The sequence below is a fragment of the Electrona antarctica genome, assembly GCF_951216825.1.
Source record: "Electrona antarctica genome assembly, chromosome: 3".
NCBI lineage: Eukaryota > Metazoa > Chordata > Actinopteri > Myctophiformes > Myctophidae > Electrona > Electrona antarctica.
In genome coordinates, this window is record NC_136808.1 from 51,982,297 (window position 1) to 52,001,953 (window position 19,657).

The 19,657-nt window shown below is 42.2% G+C and overlaps 1 protein-coding gene across 4 annotated transcripts in view; it reads right to left on the reverse strand.

The window, feature by feature from the left end:
- The window catches only part of LOC306920130 (uncharacterized protein), a 173,431-nt gene that overhangs the window by 85,957 nt on the left and 67,817 nt on the right, over positions 1-19,657 (reverse strand). For all 4 annotated transcript variants that reach the window (XR_013789618.1, XR_013789619.1, XM_079496758.1 and 1 more), the window contains exon 5: positions 8,455-8,614. Coding sequence is in view for 2 of the 4 variants with exons in the window: in XM_079496758.1 (XP_079352884.1) it covers positions 8,455-8,614 (160 nt within the window). In the remaining 2 variants the exon portion in view is untranslated. The remainder of the gene's footprint in view (positions 1-8,454; positions 8,615-19,657) is intronic.

The window sequence follows — 19,657 nt, forward strand, 5'->3', positions numbered from 1 at the left end:
TTCGAGTGGAAAGGGAGGGGCTTTTATTGCAGGGTTCTTTACTGCAGTCCCTGAGTGGCTGGACTGACCGGAGAGGCCTGCAGAGAACTGTGTGAGTTGATGAGGTAGTCCAGCTGAATGATATACACCGGCAGCCACGGGCGAGAGCTGTCCATTAGTTACGGGGTCCCTGTAATGCTCGGCTCCAGTACATTATTTTCAAATGCATCAGTCAGCGTCGTGCAGCACAGATAAATTCTAATGCCTCAGATCTGTAATGCATACTCTCACCGCTGCTATATTACGCTGCAGGTTAGGAGGGCAGGGAGAGAGAGGGGGGAAAAATGTAATTTATTTTTCACTGCGGCCAGTATTCCTCCCATTAGCTTCAAACGTGATATAAGTTATGGCCTTTAACGAGTGCCTTTAGCCACCAGAGCACGCAGCACACAAGACTGCAGGCAGAGGGGTGGGCTGAGGGCCGAGGGATTGGCAGACTGCACCAGAGGGGTGGGCTGAGGGCCGAGGGACTGGCAGACTGCAGGCAGAGGGGTGGGCTGAGGGCCAAGGGACTGGCAGACTGCAGGCAGAGGGGTGGGCTAAGGGTGGGCTAAGGGCCGAGGGACTGGCAGACTGCAGGCAGAGGGCTGGGCTAAGGGCCCAGGGACTGGCAGACTGCAGGCAGAGGGGTGGGCTGAGGGCCGAGGGACTGGCAGACTGCAGGCAGAGGGCTGGGCTAAGGGCCGAGGGACTGGCAGACTGCAGGCAGAGGGGTGGGCTGAGGGCCGAGGGACTGGCAGACTGCAGGCAGAGGGGTGGGCTAAGGGCAGAGGGACTGGCAGACTGCAGGCAGAGGGGTGGGCTGAGGGCCGAGGGACTGGCAGACTGCAGGCAGAGGGGTGGGCTAAGGGCCGAGGGACTGGCAGACTGCAGGCAGAGGGCTGGGCTAAGGGCCGAGGGACTGGCAGACTGCAGGCAGAGGGCTGGGCTAAGGGCCAAGGGACTGGCAGACTGCAGGCAGAGGGCTGGGCTAAGGGCTGAGGGACTGGCAGCCCATATGACATGGATATGGCATCAGAGAGCCGTAGTGGGAATAGAACACAGCTTTCTGACGCACTAGCTAAATCACGTTTATCTAACTCTAATCAGCACTAATTATCATAAACACACCAGTTCCGACTAGCCACATCTAGTTCGGACCGGCAGCGGTCTAAGTCAATCAATGTCAAACTACAGGATATGCCTTGAGTATATTATGTATAAAATACCACTCAAACTAGAGCTAGTTGTCTGGGTTATTAGGACCCGCCGCAGTGGTGTCCGGTGAGAACTTAACTAGGATGCCGAAATCTCTGACACAACGATATCTGGGTTGTAAGGCCAGATATCGCTGAGATTATATCTGGGTTGTAAGGCCAAATATTGCTCAGTCTCTTACGGAAGGCAATGGAGTCTCTCGCGAGGAGCGTAGCAAATGCTGCTAGCCCCTTCTCTCTCTCGAGGGCAACAACCTTATATAGAGCTTCGCAGTCCCGCCCCCGACGAGCGGCCCAGAAGAGAATGTCCCATTCATTTTTCCCATAGACGTTTCAGAAAGTATTTATTTAAAGACCTTTAAAGCCTCGGACAAAGACAACTCGGCTGCTGACAAATCCTGACAATAAACAAAAAAAATTGGGACGAAAAGAAAATTAGAAGGAAGAAAAAAAGGGCAGGGTATAAAACCTTTGTTATTGTTTTTCTTCTTTCTAATTATTTGTTCGTCCCAAAAAATTGCGTTTATTGTCATGATTTGTCACCATCCATCTGAGTTGTCTTTGTCCGAGGCTTAGGGCCGATTCATACTCCTATTTTACCGCTGTTTCGGTGCTGTAGTGCCGAAATGATTTCGGCTCGTCAGAAATTTTCAGTAGCACCGAAGAGCCGACTTTAGGACGGTACCCGCCCCCCCGAACCTCAAATGACGTCACATTGTAGGCTCTACAGAGCCGAACCGACTTTTATTCGGCTCTACAATAGGAGTATGAATCGCGCCTTACAGGTCTTTAACCCATTTAGGCCTGACGTCGAAATTTTAAAAAATGTCTTTTAAAATGTCATTTTTTTCTGAAAACCTCATGTTTCTATATCAGTGGTTCTCAATATTTCGTGTCAAGGACCCCCAAAAATTATCTGTAATTGCCCGCTGACCCCCATCTGAAAATATGTTGTTCCAGGGACCCCCCAGAAGCAAAGATTTTAGTTAAAAACTGAAACTCTGAAAGAATATATTCAAAGATTCGAGGCACATTTTCACAATTTAAAAAATAGCAGACCTAAAAATAGCAGATCTAAAAATAGCAGATCTACAAGCTCATAGTGCGGCACCAAGTGCCGCGCTATGAGCTTGTAGATCTGCTAGCTAAAGTATAACATAATGCTATAAACACCAAAAGGGGTTCCCGCCCAAAATGGGTTAAATAAATCTATGGGATCTATGGGAAAAATGAATTGGGACATTCTCTTCGTCGTCATGAAAGGGGGCGGGACTGCGACGCTCTATACTAGGGAAGGCTTGTCACGATGATGATGCCAGGCGGCTGAATGACAATGCTGTCCAAATCCATATATGGAGTTTCTACGTTGACCTGATGTCAGCACTAGATGTCTCTGTCGTCTCCATATGTGACTCTCAGATTTGACTGAGAGACTGCCATCGCGCAAATTCCAGCTTTTCACCACTTTTCTTTTTTTGAGTGGTGTAAACCACTCCTACAACTGGCTTTGTTAGTTTACGTGTCTGTTCGTACCAAAAAATGAGCAACCATGCTCATTTTTTGGTACGAACCCGTGTGAACTGGGTGACCATAGCAACCATGCTATGGTCACCCAGTTCACACGGGTGTGATTTCATTACGTCAGACCACAGTTGATCAGTCTATATAAGACCTTACACCACTCAGTTCACACGGGTGTGATTTTTTTTTGTTGAGTGGTGCAAACCACTCCAACAACTGGCTTTGTACCCGTGTACCCGTGTTTGTTTGTTCGTACCAAAAAAACGAGCATGGTTGCTATGGTTAGTATGTGACGTCACTGACATAGCTGATCAGACTATATAAGACCTTGCACCACTCAGTTCACACGGGTGTGATTCTTTTTTTCTTCAAAATGAGTTAATAGCACAGGCAGACTCTTCACATACTACTAGAGCATGTCTGAAATAAGTGTCAGAGCTGAAATCGACATAAATATGAAATAAATGCTTGAACCTGTAGCTAGGTGTAATGTTAGAGACCACAGAAAACATGTAAATATGAAATAAATGCTTGAACATGTAGCTAGGTGTAATGTTAGAGACCACAGAAAACATGTAAATATGAAATAAATGCTTAAACATGTAGCTAGGTGTAATGTTCACAGAAGTGAACCTTTCAGGCCTGTTTCTCTGCAAGACATTACTCTATAAGCCATATCTCCAAAACTGGTGGGTCAAACTGAGCAACCAATATGTCAATTTGAAGCTATGATTCCCTGCTTTCATAGGACATGAAAAAACGAAAATTCAAAAAAATCCAATGGCAGTCCCTCAGTCAAATTTAGTCACATATATTATGGAACTCTCGTGAGAGGGAGTGAGAGCCTTCGTTACAGTATGTATTGTACACACAGAGATGGCATTTATATCTTATTTTCAATTGTGTAAGGATAATCCTATACTGCAATATAAGGAGGATGAATGTGTGATAAGTAAGTGAATGTGTGAATGCCAGGGTACCCTTTGCCTCCCGCTCTTTGAAGCATGTGAAGGGGAGCTTGGCCCATCTCTTCTCTACCACTCAAAGATTCCTACCTTTACCAATCAAATGTCACGTCTGGAAAAAAGGAGCCATGCTGACATTTTAAACAGCTCTGGGATCACTTCCTGTATATTAGAGAGCAAATGTTTGTGCCTGAGCTGAAAATGGGTTGTGTAACTAGAGTCATACACAACTTTAATTATGTTGTGTTCAAGAGTCAGTTGTGCACATGGGGATTCATTCACACTTCATCCTTAACTTTACATTCCTTCCACACTCACTTAATACAGAATGCTAAATCAACTATATCTATATAAAGCCTCCCCCCCACTGATCTGTCTCCATTAATCTTCTATCTGTTCTCTTTCCTCAAGCTTTTTAACAGAGTATCACTGGGTTATGGCCAATCTATCCTGCTGGCATGGCCCTTATTTTCAATTATTGACAAGTGCCTAATTAGCTGTGCACTTTTAAGGCATTCCTTTAGTTGCAGGCATTGTGTATGCATAATCAATACCCCCTGTAATGCTCAGCTATCATCTGTAGCTGTATGTCAGAACTCTGAGATCAGCCAATCTATCACACACTGATTAAGATTTCTCTTTTCTTTCTCTTTTTTCCCCATCAATTATGATTAGCCCTTTAAACACTGAATGGCAAAAGTAATCATGGGAATGGAGATAAAGAAATAAAGCCATCAAAGTATGTACTAAGTGTGTATTTGGTCTTCTTAGCCATTCATTCAAATGGGCATTAAAACAACAACAATACAAGGGGCTTTTAAAAAAGGTACTTCTTCTTGACTATCTGACCACATGCGTGAGTACCATAGTAAATATACTAGATGTAGTTAAGCTATCATCAGCAATTAGACCACAGACACATATAAACTAGACACATTGCATCACTATCTCTGCAAGGCCGCAGGCCCAGAGTAGACATTATTGTTTTTGTTTTGTGTCTGTAGGTTGTCCACAGCTAATCTCCCAAACTACTAAACCGATAAGGGTCATATTTCTTCTGCACGCTGCCAGATCATAACCAAGATCCACCGTCTCTCCAGGCTGTGGTATACGTGTCCGCAGCGCTATGGAGTGGGGCTAGCCAATCGACACAAGCTGTCCGTCCAGCGTATGGACGATCTACACTATGCTAATTTGCCCCTCCTTTCGGCTGCAGCTGTGCAACTATTGCCTCGGAGTAGATAATTCATGCACGTTAAAATGAGGGCTGTCAAAGTTAACACATTAACGCATTGCCTTTTTGACCTTTTTTCATGCACATGTAACTGTGCTGTACAACAAGTGACAGGAAAATATTTAAACTATTTCTTTGGCATTTAGCGCTATGCTTTTGCACTTATTTGACATGAGCATCATGAAAAGTAAAATAGCAAAACCTCAGTGAAAAAAAGAAAACAAAGAATGTTCTTTTTGGTAGTTTTTGTTTGTCTTTTTTTATTGTTGTGAAGCAGCATGCAGAAACAAGTTGATGCACCTGTAGTGACATGATTATCAAATCAGTGTCCTCTGTGTCTAGTGTTCATGACAATGCACACTGCCTATCCTCTGTGTCTAGTGTTCATGACAATGCACACTGCCGTTCTGTTTTGCCTTCCTTTGTGTGTGTTTTTCCTTATCCTGTGGTTTTACATAGACTAGATTCCCGTTATGAACGATTCAAAATCGATTCATTTTTCTGGTTACAATTACAGGAGTTTTCACTACATGGTGTTTTTTATATGAAATGTAAGCTTACCCTAATCACAGTAAACATGTCTTCAGTCATTTTTAAGTTACTGTAGTCACTTCAGTTGGCTGGAGTAGATTGTGATGAAATCCTATGTATTGAATCGAGAATCATTTTGAATAGAGAATCGTTGAATCTGGGAAAAAAAATGCTTTTGAATTTTAAAAACTCGTTTTTGGATTGAGAATCGAGTTGAATCGAAACAATCGATTTTGAATCGAATCGTGAACCCCAAGAATCGGAATCGAATGGAATCGTGGGACACCCAAAGATTCACAGCCCTACTCTCCATTGTAATGCTTGTCCACAGTTGAATCCAGTTTGAGCGCTAACCTGTTTAATGTTAACCACTTAAGCCCTATCTATACTTCACCATACAACAAAACACAAACATAGCTGATCTAGAAGCTCATGATGCTTTGTAATGTGACACATTGTGAGCTTGTCGATCTGCTATTTTAGAAAATCTGAAAATTGTTTTACATTTTAGTTTTTGACATGCCCAATAATATAGGGATGAACACCAGGTTGAAAGTGGTTAAAAAAGTGAACAGTATTTTCCTACATAAAGGTGTCACCTTTTCTGCAGATAAACACACCTTCTTCCATTCTTAAAGTGATACAGTGATAGCCTATACTGTTGCACCGAGTGGCGTGCTATGAGCTTGTAGATCTGTTATTTTTCAATAGCTAAAGCATAACATAATGCTAACACCAAAAGGGGTTCCCGCCCAAAATGGGTTAAACTCAGAGTTATAATTTTGGCCAATTTTCACGTTGTGATGCAACACATTGTGGGCTTGTAGATTTATGTTTTTTTCTACTTTTTAAATAGGGCTAAGTGTTTAAAATGTAGAATACTAGACGTTCGGGTCACTATGGAAAGATGTAAAATCAAATCACCAAACACGGGAAGGAGATTGGACAGAGACATAATATACAGTAGGCAGTATGTCAATGTTTCTGCAACTTGCCATACTTCCACTGCACGAAATATGCCTGAGTCATATACATGTACTTTATGTACTTCAAGTGTAAATAAAACCTTTCTTTTCATACCCATTACTGTTACTATCCAAGTAAGATAAGGTATTTTGGTATGAAAGCCCACATCTTTAATTTATCAAAGAAGCTTGGACACTTGGCCATGTCTTCGTCTTACACAAACATTAAATTCCCATTGATAATGAATAGAGAATACAGTCATAAAGTACATGTGGACGAGCAAGTCATGATGATGTACGATGATAAGAGTGCCCCTCACTTCACACGGGTGTGATTATTTTTTCTACCTCGACATGTTGTGAGCTTGTAGTCAGCCATTTGAACTATTTTAAAATGTTTTTCATCATACATCAGCCAATCAAATCATCACATTCCGTGCTACAAACACACACACACACACACACACACACAAATCTGTGCATAGGAGGGGCTAGCGCCCCACAAAAATAAAAAAGTGTAGGCATAAGAGGTGAATGAAGATAACAAGTGAAGCCTTATCGCTCTGATCAACCTCTCATCCAGACACTCTACCTCACCCTAACTGGCCACCGGCTACTTGAGAGAATGCAGCAATTCTTGGCCCAAGTGTCATGTTGTCTCATCTAGTGCCATATCATGTGCCAGCTCTGTTTACCCCAGCAAAACAGCCAGGCCTTTAATGCAAATGAATTATGAAGGGGCTACAAGGCTCTCTTAATTACTCTACTCTGCCCAGTCTGAATAATGCAGGATTCAGCTTACGACCATGTTAGTGGGGATGGCATACAATAGTTAACATAACTGCTGAACACAGAGCTGGGCTCCCTCGGGCTGGTGTGTCTTTGGGACCAACTCATTAAGTGTATGTGCGTGTGCTTGTGTGCATGCATGCGTGTCTGCGTGCGCGCGTGCGCGCATGCGTGCATGTGTGTGTGTGTGTGTGTGTGTGTTTCCACCCACTTTGGTAGGTGGTGCATGCTAAATACAGCCAGTCAGGGACAGAGACAAGCAGCAGTGGACGTGACAGCCTCTGGCACTTCCACTGCAGGTTCATCAGGCGTTAAGCGTGGGGTGTCTGAGATGCATATGGTAGTGAGACTGAACGCAGTGAAGCAGAAAAGACACACACAAACACATACACACATACACACGGCAGATAGACGTGCACAATGCACATTACATACACACATACAGACGTGCACAATGCACATTACACAGTCAAATCCTCAATGTTTCATTTAACTCTGAGAGGACACCTACAGGCGACAGGTGCGTAGGAGAAGGACAACCACGGTACTGAAAAAAGAAAAATAAATCCTGCACAATCCTGTCTTCAAATGGTAAATGGTAAATGGTGCATTTATATAGCGCCTTTATCCAAGGCGCTTTACAGAGATTGTGCATTACATTCACCCATTCACACACACATTCGTACACCGATGGCGGCGGAAACCATGCAAGGCACCAACCAGCACATCAGGAGCAATTAGGGGTTCAGTGTCTTGTTCAAGGACACTTCGACACCAACTCTGGGGGAGCCCGGGTTCGAACTTGCTTGTCCCTTAATACACTTTTCAACTGCATTTGAAGACAGGGACCATTCGGTTACGTTTGTGTACTCTCATAGTTACAAATGGATGATCTAACATTGAGGATTTTACCATGTGCAGTTCCAAGATTAAAAATCACACCGTGTGAAAATCACCCCTCTCTCTCTCTCACTCTCATTAGCAGGCAACAGTGCAGCACTATTTCTCTCTCTCTGTTTCTGGCACGACAGCGCCCCTACTGGTACTCATGAGTCACACATGAGTCACACACAAACATAGGTGTCACACGGACACGGACATTGCTGTTCCTTGGAGTGGTTGCACCACTCAAAAATTTAAAAATTTAAACTTAAACCAACATTAGAATAATATAGAATGATGCCCTGAGAATGGATGGATACTTAATTACTTACTTTAGCTTGAGCATCTTGTTCAGAAAGCAATGCCTTGTTGAGTTGTTGGAGACAGGTTTGGTGCGTAGGCAGGTCCGTCTGAAGGTCCCCGTGTTGGAGACAGGTTTGGTGCGTAGGCAGGTCCACCTTAAGGTCCCCGTGGTGCATAGCTTGATTATCCCTACACAAAAACAGACAGAAAACAACACAATGAGGTACTTTGACTTTAACCTTTAACCACTTTAAACTCAGAGTTATAATTTTGGCCAATTTTCACGTTGTGATGCAACACATTGTGGGCTTGTAGATTGATTATTTTTGCTACTTTTTAAATAGGGTTTAAGTGTTTAAAATGTAGAATACTAGACGTTCGGGTCACTACATGGCTCTCACAACTAGAGTTCACACTTCATGCGGTGTAGGTGTGAGGCCTGCGTAACTGATTTGGCATCCGCTATGCAAAACGGATTTGGCATAGCAGTGGTCTGAGAATATGCACGTTCCCATATTATTAAGATGGCAATTTTTTCACATACAATAATAAATAAATGCAAAAGTTGAAAGCCATTAAGAAAGACATATAGTATTATGTCAGCTTAGAACTTCCTCAACAACAGTATGATTGCCTTAGCATAAGTTAAACGACAAGACAGTGTCCTGAATGTTTAGCATTAGACCTGAGTGTATGTCATGGCAGATGCAGTCAGCTCTTTTATTTTTCATCTCAAGTGAAGGCTTGCATGGGCCAGTAGTGGTGCCCTTATCAACTACAATGACTGAGAATGAACTGCAGCTTCAAATGAGAAATGGTGGTTCCCCCAAGGACTGGAATCTTATCAGCATATCAATCCCAGCATCGGCCATGCATCCAGGTGGCAGGGAGAGTGATGGCCCTCTGTTGTGATTTTACACCGTGAGCATATCCAAAATAGTGAAAGTTTGGGTGCTAATATAATGTAGATGAGTAAGACAGAAATGGGGGGGAGAGCATATGAGAACACTAAGTCAAGGATAAAACACATGATGAGTGGGCCATCCACCACGAGGTAAACAAATCAATCATGTGTGATAAGTGCAGACTTTATCAGAGATGGCCAAGGCCAGAGTCAAACAACCCGTGGCATATAAGACAAACACATGGGCTACACTACCTTATAACTTAAACACCAATAAGCTGTAGCCTATAGGCCAAGGACAGTCCGTACACACAGACAGTGTTGTTTTTGGCAGCAAATTTCTATTTTAGTTTAGTCATAGTCTTTGGAATGAAACTTCATTTAGTTTTAGTCACATTTTAGTCACTTGGAATTTGTTAGTGTTAGTCTAGTTTTAGTCAACTAAATATCATAAGATTTTAGTCGACTATATCTACAGTTGATTAAGTCGACTAAAATTTATTTTGCTGCGCGTTGATGCCGTCGTAATGACTGATTTTACACTTGCTGAAAATAGCCGATCTACAAGTTCACAACGCGTCGCAGCGCGACACGTTGTGAGCTTGTAGATCGGCTACTTTCAGCATGCAACCAAGTGTAAAATGACTTATACTGGATCTCTTGTCCACTAGTCCCTTCCTAACATTTTAGTCTAGTTTTTATTTGTTGACGAAATTGTCAGTATATTTAGTCTTACTTTTAGTCATCATAGCTTGTTTTCATTTAGTTTCCATTTAGTTTCCGCCAGTGAAAAAAGGTAGTCGACGAACATTTTTCGTCTTAGTTTTAGTAGATGAAAACAACACTGCACACAGAGCTACCTTTTTCCCATCAAATAATTGTTACCACCAGTCATTAATTAGGAATGGAAGAAATGCAATTATATCATTAGAGAGAGTGTGGTGATTTGCTTTCACATGGACCGGCTCTATTATTCATGGCACATATTTAAGGATGAGCCTATTTGTGTCTGTGTGATTTCAGGTGCTGTTACTCAGCAGCACTCTAAAACCTTCATGTTGCTGGAACACAAGATTGCCACTTTTATGGGACCATCGTGTGGAAATAGATGCTCAACAACTGAGATGTGCCGAGGGGGGGTCAGAGGGTGCAACGGACGTGAAGGGAAGCTTTCATCGGGGCACCAATCTTGTCTCATTTCCAATTCATACCACACCATTAACATACATATTCACTGTGGACTACATTGTAGCCCAACAACTCTATTGTCCTACAACTGCAACTTGATTCTAGTTGGGTTTATTCTAGCAGCAATACAAAAAGATACACTTGTACATTAACCCGTCGTCAATTGCTTTTGACGCCTATTTTCCCATGTACTGCACCTCCACGCCTATCACGCCATCAATTGATTACGGTGATCAACTGTGTCCTGTTTGTGCTCATAACACTCATAACTATGTTTTGGGTGAATTAAATGACATTTGCAGTAGCCGTTAAATGGCGGATTTTTACTTCCTGACTCTGAGTTTTCCGGCCAAAACGGCTTTTAATGTAAGAGTCTCGCCCATTGAGTTATATATGTGGTGCTCTGCATTGTGACAGTGGGTTTAGTGGATATGTACAATTGGTTGATTATGATTTTTTTACATGGGTAAAAGAAATGCTATGAAAATCAATGTTAATACAACAATATACAATACTGTGCCACAATGAAAGACTGCTATGCAACACTCAAAGTTGGCATGTTTTTTTATTTGATTCTGTTTTTGGTAAATACAGTAGTAGCCTTTTTTTTTTTTTTTTTAAGATATGTTTTTGCGGCTTACGCCTTTTATTGGTTTTTGAAGGGACAGACAGTAGGCTGACAGGAAACGGGAGAGAGATGGGGGAATACATTAAAGTAAAGGCCGTGTCGGGCTCGGGAGTCGAACCCGCGGCACACTGTCGGGTGCCCAGGTGCCCAGACGGTTACGCCACCGCCTGGGCCCAGTAGTAGCCTTTTAAACGTACAGTTGGGTGCCACCGATATTGTCCCTTATCATTTGACCCATTTAGGCCTGACCTCAAAACTTTTAAAAATCCTTCTAAATCCTGAAAGAAATCCTTCTAAATTTTCACGATTTTTCAAAAATAGCAGACCTACAAGCTCGTAGCACGCCACTCGGTGGCGCGCTATGAGCTTGTATATCTGCTATTTTTCAATAGCTAAATTATAACATAATGTTTAAAACACCAAAAGGGGTTCCCGCCCAAAATGGGTTAACTGTCCTTTTGCGCAGATCACGCAAACCTCAGCAAAAAGAAAAGGACAATATCGATGGCCTCCAACTGTACACTAATTTGAATCCTCTTAAAAGGGGCATTCCACTCATTTTCAACATTTTACTATTTCATTAATATACCTTAGAGCTGTTGTGTGGAAATAATAAAAAGTCCCCCCGATTCTGTGTTTCCTAGAACTAGAGATCTGAAAAAAATCATTAACATGGTGAAACACATCTTGATGATGTCATCAAGATGCGTTTCACCATGTTAATGACTTTTTTCATACTTACAGTTCTAGGAAACACAGAATCGGGGGGACTTTTTTATTATTTCCACACAACAGCTCTAAGGTATATTAATGACATAGTAAAATGTTGAAAATGGGTGGTTTTCCCCTTTAACCCTGATGAAGGCAGCATGGACTGCTGAAATGTTTGACTTGTTGGATCTAAATAATGTGCAGTGCATGTCTGTGCAATGTTTCCCCTATATTATCTCCACCAAGCTGATAGACCTCCTACAGATTTTGGCCAAAACTCATACAAACCGGTACAAGTGATCTTTGGAGTCATGTGATCAACATGTATCCGTCATATTTGATCATATTCCATTCTGTTTGGCTATGATTGGCTTCCAACGTTTGCAGGAGGGGCCCGTTTAACAAAAAAGTGCCAAAAATCATGAAAGCACGGCCAACCACATTAGCTTCTGTTTTGGCCAAGGCCTTTGCACGTTCTTTTCTGGGAAACTACGGCGCTGTCCATGGTTTTGAACAGATCGCCAATGTTCGGAGGGAATTCCTTATTATCCGGTGATGCCGATTGGAACATTGGCGTTTTCTAGAGCAGGGCTTCTCAACGGTTTTGGCTGAGGACCCCCGGAAATGGCCATGTCTCACGACCCCCGTCCCACCCTCCTCTCCACCCCCAATATAAATTGACCGCTACAATACCCTAAATAATAGAGAAAATAGTATATGAATAAACATAAATACATACTGAAACCAGATATAATCAGATATAATCATTAAGGAATGTTTATGCATGTACTTTGTGTACTATGTCAACTCTTAATTTCCATTTTCCAGAAATTCAGCAATTATAAAAAAAAAATCACACCCGTGTGAACTGAGTGGTGTAAGGTTTTATATAGCATGATCAGCTGTGGTCTGACGTATTGTCTGACGTAATGAAATCACACCCGGATGTGATTTCACAACTGGCTTTTTTTGTGCAGAAAAAATTAGCATGGTTGCTACGGTCATCCAGTTCACCCGGGTGTGATTTAATTACGTCAGAAATTATTTTGAACATAGCAACCATGCTCATTTTTTCTGCACACAAAAGCCAGTTGTAGGAGTGGTTTACACCACTCAAAAAAAGGAGAAAAAAAAGACATTTAAACCCCCCGAGCGGTCGCCACCCATTGGTGCATTGGTGCTATTGCTTTAGCATCCAAGATAGCATCCATTGGTGCTATTGCTTTAGCATCCAAGATAGCATCCATTGGTGCTATTGCTTTAGCATCCAAGATAGCATCCATTGGTGCTATTGCTTTAGCATCCAAGATAGCATCCATTGGTGCTATTGCTTTAGCATCCAAGATAGCATCCATTGGTGCTATTGCTTTAGCATCCAAGATAGCATCCATTGGTGCTATTGCTGGGAGGCATACTATGGTCCGACGGAGCATTGGTTCGATATGCGTCCGCACCTCGGACTAGCGCCTGCTCCCGTGCTTGCGGTTATGGTTAGGTTAGGGGTTAGGGGTATCGGATCAATGAATCGTCGGACCAAACACATGTACCCGCTATTGCTTTAGCATCCAAGATAGCATCCATTGGTGCTATTGCTTTAGCATCCAAGATAGCATCCATTGGTGCTATTGCTTTAGCATCCAAGATAGCATCCATTGGTGCTATTGCTTTAGCATCCAAGATAGCATCCATTGGTGCTATTGCTTTAGCATCCAAGATAGCATCCATTGGTGCTATTGCTTTAGCATCCAAGATAGCATCCAAAACCGGATACGCATCATAGTGGAATTGCGTCTCATCACGTGGCACCCAAGTGTCACCACTTTCGTGCACCAGGTGGCACTCATTGTGTTCAAGTGTATGGGAACAAGGATTGCTCCGTTTGTCGTACAAACTCGTACAAACTCTATTTCGTTAGGTTTAGGTATCGTGATCTATATGGAGACGGCCATATATGGAGCATGTCACAAGGCGTGACGGACTGATGGCCATATATGGAGTGTGTCATGACGGACAGACGGACGGACAAACTGACTGGCAGGTTATGCAGGTTTTCATAGTAAACTGCGACCTACTGTACGGTGGCAATAAAAGGACAGAGAAACACTTATAGATGGAAACACAGTACGAATATCAGCCTCACATCATTATTTCTTTACAAGGCACAGCTCAGATAAAACACCTACTAAACTTGTATAGACTGCATGTTCAAAATAATGGTGTCTCTGGGGCCATAATGTAGAGATGTTCAGAAAAACATAAATGGAGGACCATGGAGAGCATATGATACATGCTACTTATTGACATGTATGACTTGAAAGAAAGGCCTTTACATTGAAAGACCGTTTGTTTTTTTAACATACACTGTATCTATAAAATGACCTCTAGAAACCACTAACCACTGATAAAACACAGTTTGACAAGAATGCCTGCAGGCAGTAATGTGTTTACTAGGATGACAATGTAATTGTAATGTAACAATGCGTGTTTTACTGCAAGTCTTCATGGTTTTAACTCATTTTGGGCGGGAACCCCTTTGGTGTTAGCATTATGTTATGCTTTAGCTATTGAAAAATAGCAGATCTACAAGCGCTTGTAGGTCTGCTATTTTTGAAAAAATCGAAGAACGATAGCTTTTTCAGAAAATTGTCAGGATGTAGAAGACATTTTTAGAATCTGATCTCAGGTCAAAATGTGTTAAGAAAGTGAATACAGCCAAATTTTCTGAGCCAATGATTAGACATACTGCAAGGTAGCCTAGTGGTAATCTGGAATACAGACATGTTGATAGTTCTCTTACAGAGGAATTCATATTAAAGGGGAATACCACTCATTTTCAACATTTTACTACCATTACTGTCATTAATATACCTTAGAGTTGTTGTGTGTAAATAATAAAAAAAAGTCCCCCCATTCTGTGTTGCCTAGAACTGGAGGTCTGAAAAAAATCATTAACACTCCCAACGCGGATCGCGTATCAATACGTTATCAATTAATCAAACGTCGGGTGCGGATCACGTAGCAATACGTTTCAATCACTTTTTTATAGCATACTTTCATTCATCTTTTTACCCACCCGGACAATGAAGAACCATCGCCCTATCATTGCTGCTTAGTCCAGCTCACGTGATCAGAAAAAAAAAAAAAAAAAAAAAAAACCCCTCCCCTCCTGAAAACAGGAGGGCGGGCCGCTTTACGTGTAGTGTAATGGCTGCGCCCATGCCGATCTAGTCTGTGTTTGAAAAGAATCAAATTTCACCTAACCTCGCCTCACCAGGCTTTCCACCTCGGACATTTGATTCCCCCCTCCCCTCCTGTTTCTCCAGGAGGAGGATCTTGCGAGGGGGTACATGCTCTCCTCTGTCTCTCTCTCGGAAAAAAACATGAACGCTGAACGGAACGCTGCCTGAACACATATGCACCAGATCGGCATTGCAATGCAACGTCTGCAACACACATGGACAGATGCATGTTTCCTTCTTCATACTGTAGCGACCAAACGATCCCCGAGCCTACAATACTACGAAATAACCACAGTATCGAGGGGCCGCCACGACAAGACAGTGTTCCGTTGGTGGATCACGTATCGCCATGCAGAGCCGTCATAATCGGAGATCGCTCAGACGTGTGATTGTAACGCTTTTTTATTCATTATAATTGTAGTGATAAGACCGCAATGAACGCGTCGGGGACGTAATCGACCCGGGTGTAATGTATAACGAACTTTTCCGCGACCTAAACCGTGGTGTTGTCATCTGTGGAAGTCATTTTTTCCTTCTCGTCGACATCACAGCCGGGTGACGCTTTTTTCCCCCTCCATCGCCCCCAAGCTGCATGCCCATAGCCTGGCTTGGCCAGCCTCATAGCGGGGATTCACTGAAGATTCTTCCCCGGAGGAAACATCAGTGAACCCTCGCTATGAGTCTGGCCGTGCCAGGCTAGCATGCCCAGGCATGTTCCCCTACACTAGCTTGAAAAACAAAATCAGCTGATGACAACGCTTTTTATAGCCGTACGGATCAAGACTTTTGCTGCCCAATGTGCCCATGACCCCCCCCCCCCCAATGTTACTGCGATCAAAACAATGAAAGCAGTGAGATAGATTAGGCGAGGCGGCAATCATCATCAAAAAGAAAGCATAGTTATGAAGGTTTATAGTCAGACATTGACAGGCAGATATAACAATAAACACAATAAATATGCTATACATCCTATACATCGAATGAAAGCCCTGAATGTGTACTTTTACGAGGAAAAGAGTAAACATTGATCCCATGTACAGTTTGTCATAAATTGGATACTGGGTGGATGCACATTGCGCCCACCAGATATAACTGCAGAGAAGACATGGACCCGAACTCAATATTCACAAAATAAGGCCTATAGCGACATATAAATACTATATACCGTATGAAACAGAAGACTCTCTGCTTTCATAAGAAAAAAACTTCTACTGTAGTAATAATAAAAATCACACCCATGTGAAGTGAGTGGTGCAACTCTGACAGAGTTGCACCACTCACTTCACATGGGTGTGAAAAGTACACATTCAGGGCTTTCATTCGGTGTATAGGATGTATAGGATATTTATTGGGTTCAATTTTATATCTGCCTGTCAATGTCTCTGACTTTAAACCATCCATAACTCTGCTCGCTGTTCAAGATAACCACTTCCAGGCAAATGCAGGTGTTGCAAAAAGGTCAATATCTCCAGAATGGAACATGGTAAAATCAAAATGTATTTTTTTAATTGAAGTGGACAAGTTCAGCTTTCTTTTGATGTAGGCGTGTGATTCTCGCTATAAGAGAACATTTTACTGTGGGCCCCCGAACAAGGCCTTTGTGCAATGTTAAATGGCAGCAACATCCAAATAGGCCTGTTGAGATCTTCCAGCAATCAAAGTGTTAACATTATGAAGTACATCTCAGTGACATCAAAGATTTAGGCCTAGGCCTACTTCATAATGTTACTGATTTTTTCCAGACCTCCAGTTCTAGGCAACACAGAATGGGGGGGACTTTTTTTAAAATTATTTCCACACAACAGCTCTAAGGTATACAGTATTAATGACATACGTAGTAAAATGAGTGGTATTCCCCTTTAACTGATAAGAGTAGAACTCAAAATATCATCTCGCTTCAACAAAGCCAGGAACGCACATCTGGACGTGCAACGAAAGAAATATAGCTTTCTTTTCATACGGAAGACCACCAAGCATTATGCATGAATCATAAGAATATAATTGACCTATACCATAACTGACTTATATGTACTGTATATCTTTAACCCATTTAGACCTGAGATCAGATTCTAAAAATGTCTTCTACATCCTGATAGTTTTCTGAAAAAGCTATGTTTCTATGTCATTAAAAAATAGTAGACCTACAAGCTCATAGCGCGCCACTCGGTGGCGCGCTATGAGCTTGTAGATCTGCTATTTTTCAATAGCTAAAGCATAACATAATGCTAACACCAAAATGGGTTCCCGCCCCAGTAAAATGTAATATCTATAATCACGTCAGTTTACATCCCTCAACTATACTCTCACATTGACACACATACAGTACAAGTTAATTTATCTCTGATAGTATAACATTTTACTCTCAGAGAGTTAAACTAAGACTCTGCATTTTAGAGACAAGAACACTGTCATAATTAATTTAACAAAGTACGCTGAATAGCAGCTTGAAACATCCGTCTTAATTTCATTCTACACTAGCAGGTTCTTTCACGTACGAAGCATCAACGCATCATCAAAGGCATGAGAAATGAAGGCTTTAATTGTTGTTCCACCAACCACCGTAACCACGTAGCCTAATGAAGGCTCTAATTGCGTTTCCACCAACATAGCCTAAGGTGTTTGTGTAAAGGGGGGGGGGGGGGGGGGGGGGGAACAAAGGCTTTTAGATAATAATATTATTGAGTCTGACAACAGAGTGGCGTACAACAACCTCTGTTAAATATAAATATAATTAAGAGAACAAATGAAGTGTTGTAATACCATGCACTACAAGACTAAATCAATGGTCCCACTGATGTTCAGAGGCGCTGTGTACAGCGCTATCATTAGGCATCTCATGAGCTCAAACACACATAGATGAGGTTTTCATTTTTTGGGGCTCCATTTTTGTTTGCCGCCTTTACCCACGACGCGGCCCGCAATTCAGCCGCTGCCCGTAAATTACGAATATAGGAGTTTGCTCTGTCCCTTAAAGGACCTATAACATAAAATTCAACTTTTTCTATTTATTTTGTGTTTTTGGGGCTCCCATGTGTGTTTTCTATCCCCACAAATAACCAATTTTGAACAATCAGGCTTTCATATCATATGGGTGTTTTAATGGAAATTGCTCTCAGGAACAGCTCAACTGATTTTGGCCTCATCGTGATGTCATCAATGTCACCCTACTTTGTATAATTACTCCTCTTCTTCAGTCTTCAGTTCCAAATTTGCATTTCCACTTTGTTTACAATGTCCGCCATTGTTGATTTTCCAAGCTGGCATGGAATGGAAACAAGCCTGGATTTATCTAGCATCAGTATTATAATGACTCAAATATTAAATAATCTGCATATCAGCACCCCCGCCACCTCAGGACATTGTGGTACTGCAGCTAAAACTGCTTTCAAAGTCCAGAAAGAAAAGACAAGGACTGGTTATATCAGAGTGGTGATTGAGGCTCAAACATTATAATTAAGTTTGAGGGACATAGACAATATGATATTAAATATTAAAAACAGTTTTAAAATGCATGTTATTTGCGCTTTAATGGTATTTTGGTCCAGCGTCACCCGCTATCTGTTTTGCCGTCACCGGTATTTGTGCCTAGAGGTGTGGTCATGGGCGTGGCCTAGAGGTGTGGTCATGGGCGTGCTGGCACGCTTTCCCCTAAATTGCTATTTTGGTCACACACATTGGGAAGGCGCATAGTGGATTTTAAAAGCACCCGTAAACCGTATGCCAAATTAGTTTGGTAAAGAGCGGCGCGCACCGCGCGCCTGCATGGAGATGTCCGCGTAGTGCAGGCTGCGTCATCTCTCCTTATTCTCCTATGCATCTCTCCTTATTCTCCTGTGCATATCTCCTTATTCTCCTATGCATCTCTCCTTATTCTCCTGTGCATCTCTCCTTATTCTCCTGTGCATCTCTCCTTATTCTCCTGTGCATCTCTCCTTATTCTCCTGTGCATCTCTCCTTATTCTCCTATGCACTCACTTCTCAGCAGAAGTGAGTGCCTGCCACTTCCAGGGGGGGGGTGCAGCACAAGTGAGACTTCAAGATATCACTCTTCCATGGGCTGCAACCAGGCAGCCAGGCAGGCTCCACTGGCGTAAGGCTATGAAGCAACATAGAACTGGGCATAACGGGCAACGGATATGGGATCTCTTAAAGGCACGTGGACCGGTGATTGGTTTAATTATTGTAACGCCCAAACCACACCTATGCATAATATAACGGGTAACGGAGGTGTTTTAGGGATTTAAACAGGTGTATTTAGAAAGATCGAACGAAAATGGAGCCCTTGGTGTTTTATGTTTATACTATATTTCTGTACCATAGTAATGTAAACACAATATGGCCATTATAATCGATATATTCCATTGACTTTGCAATACTTCCAATACCTGTAAAGTTATACTTACAGTAGTTGTACGCAGATGTCACACAACAAATGATAAATCAGGCTTATCTTTAGCACCATGACTACCACAATTGTTTTGGCACACAGCATAGTTTATTGTAATTAGATTGCAATAAAGTAAATGTCATAACAGTATAATACCATTAGAAGATGTTTCTTT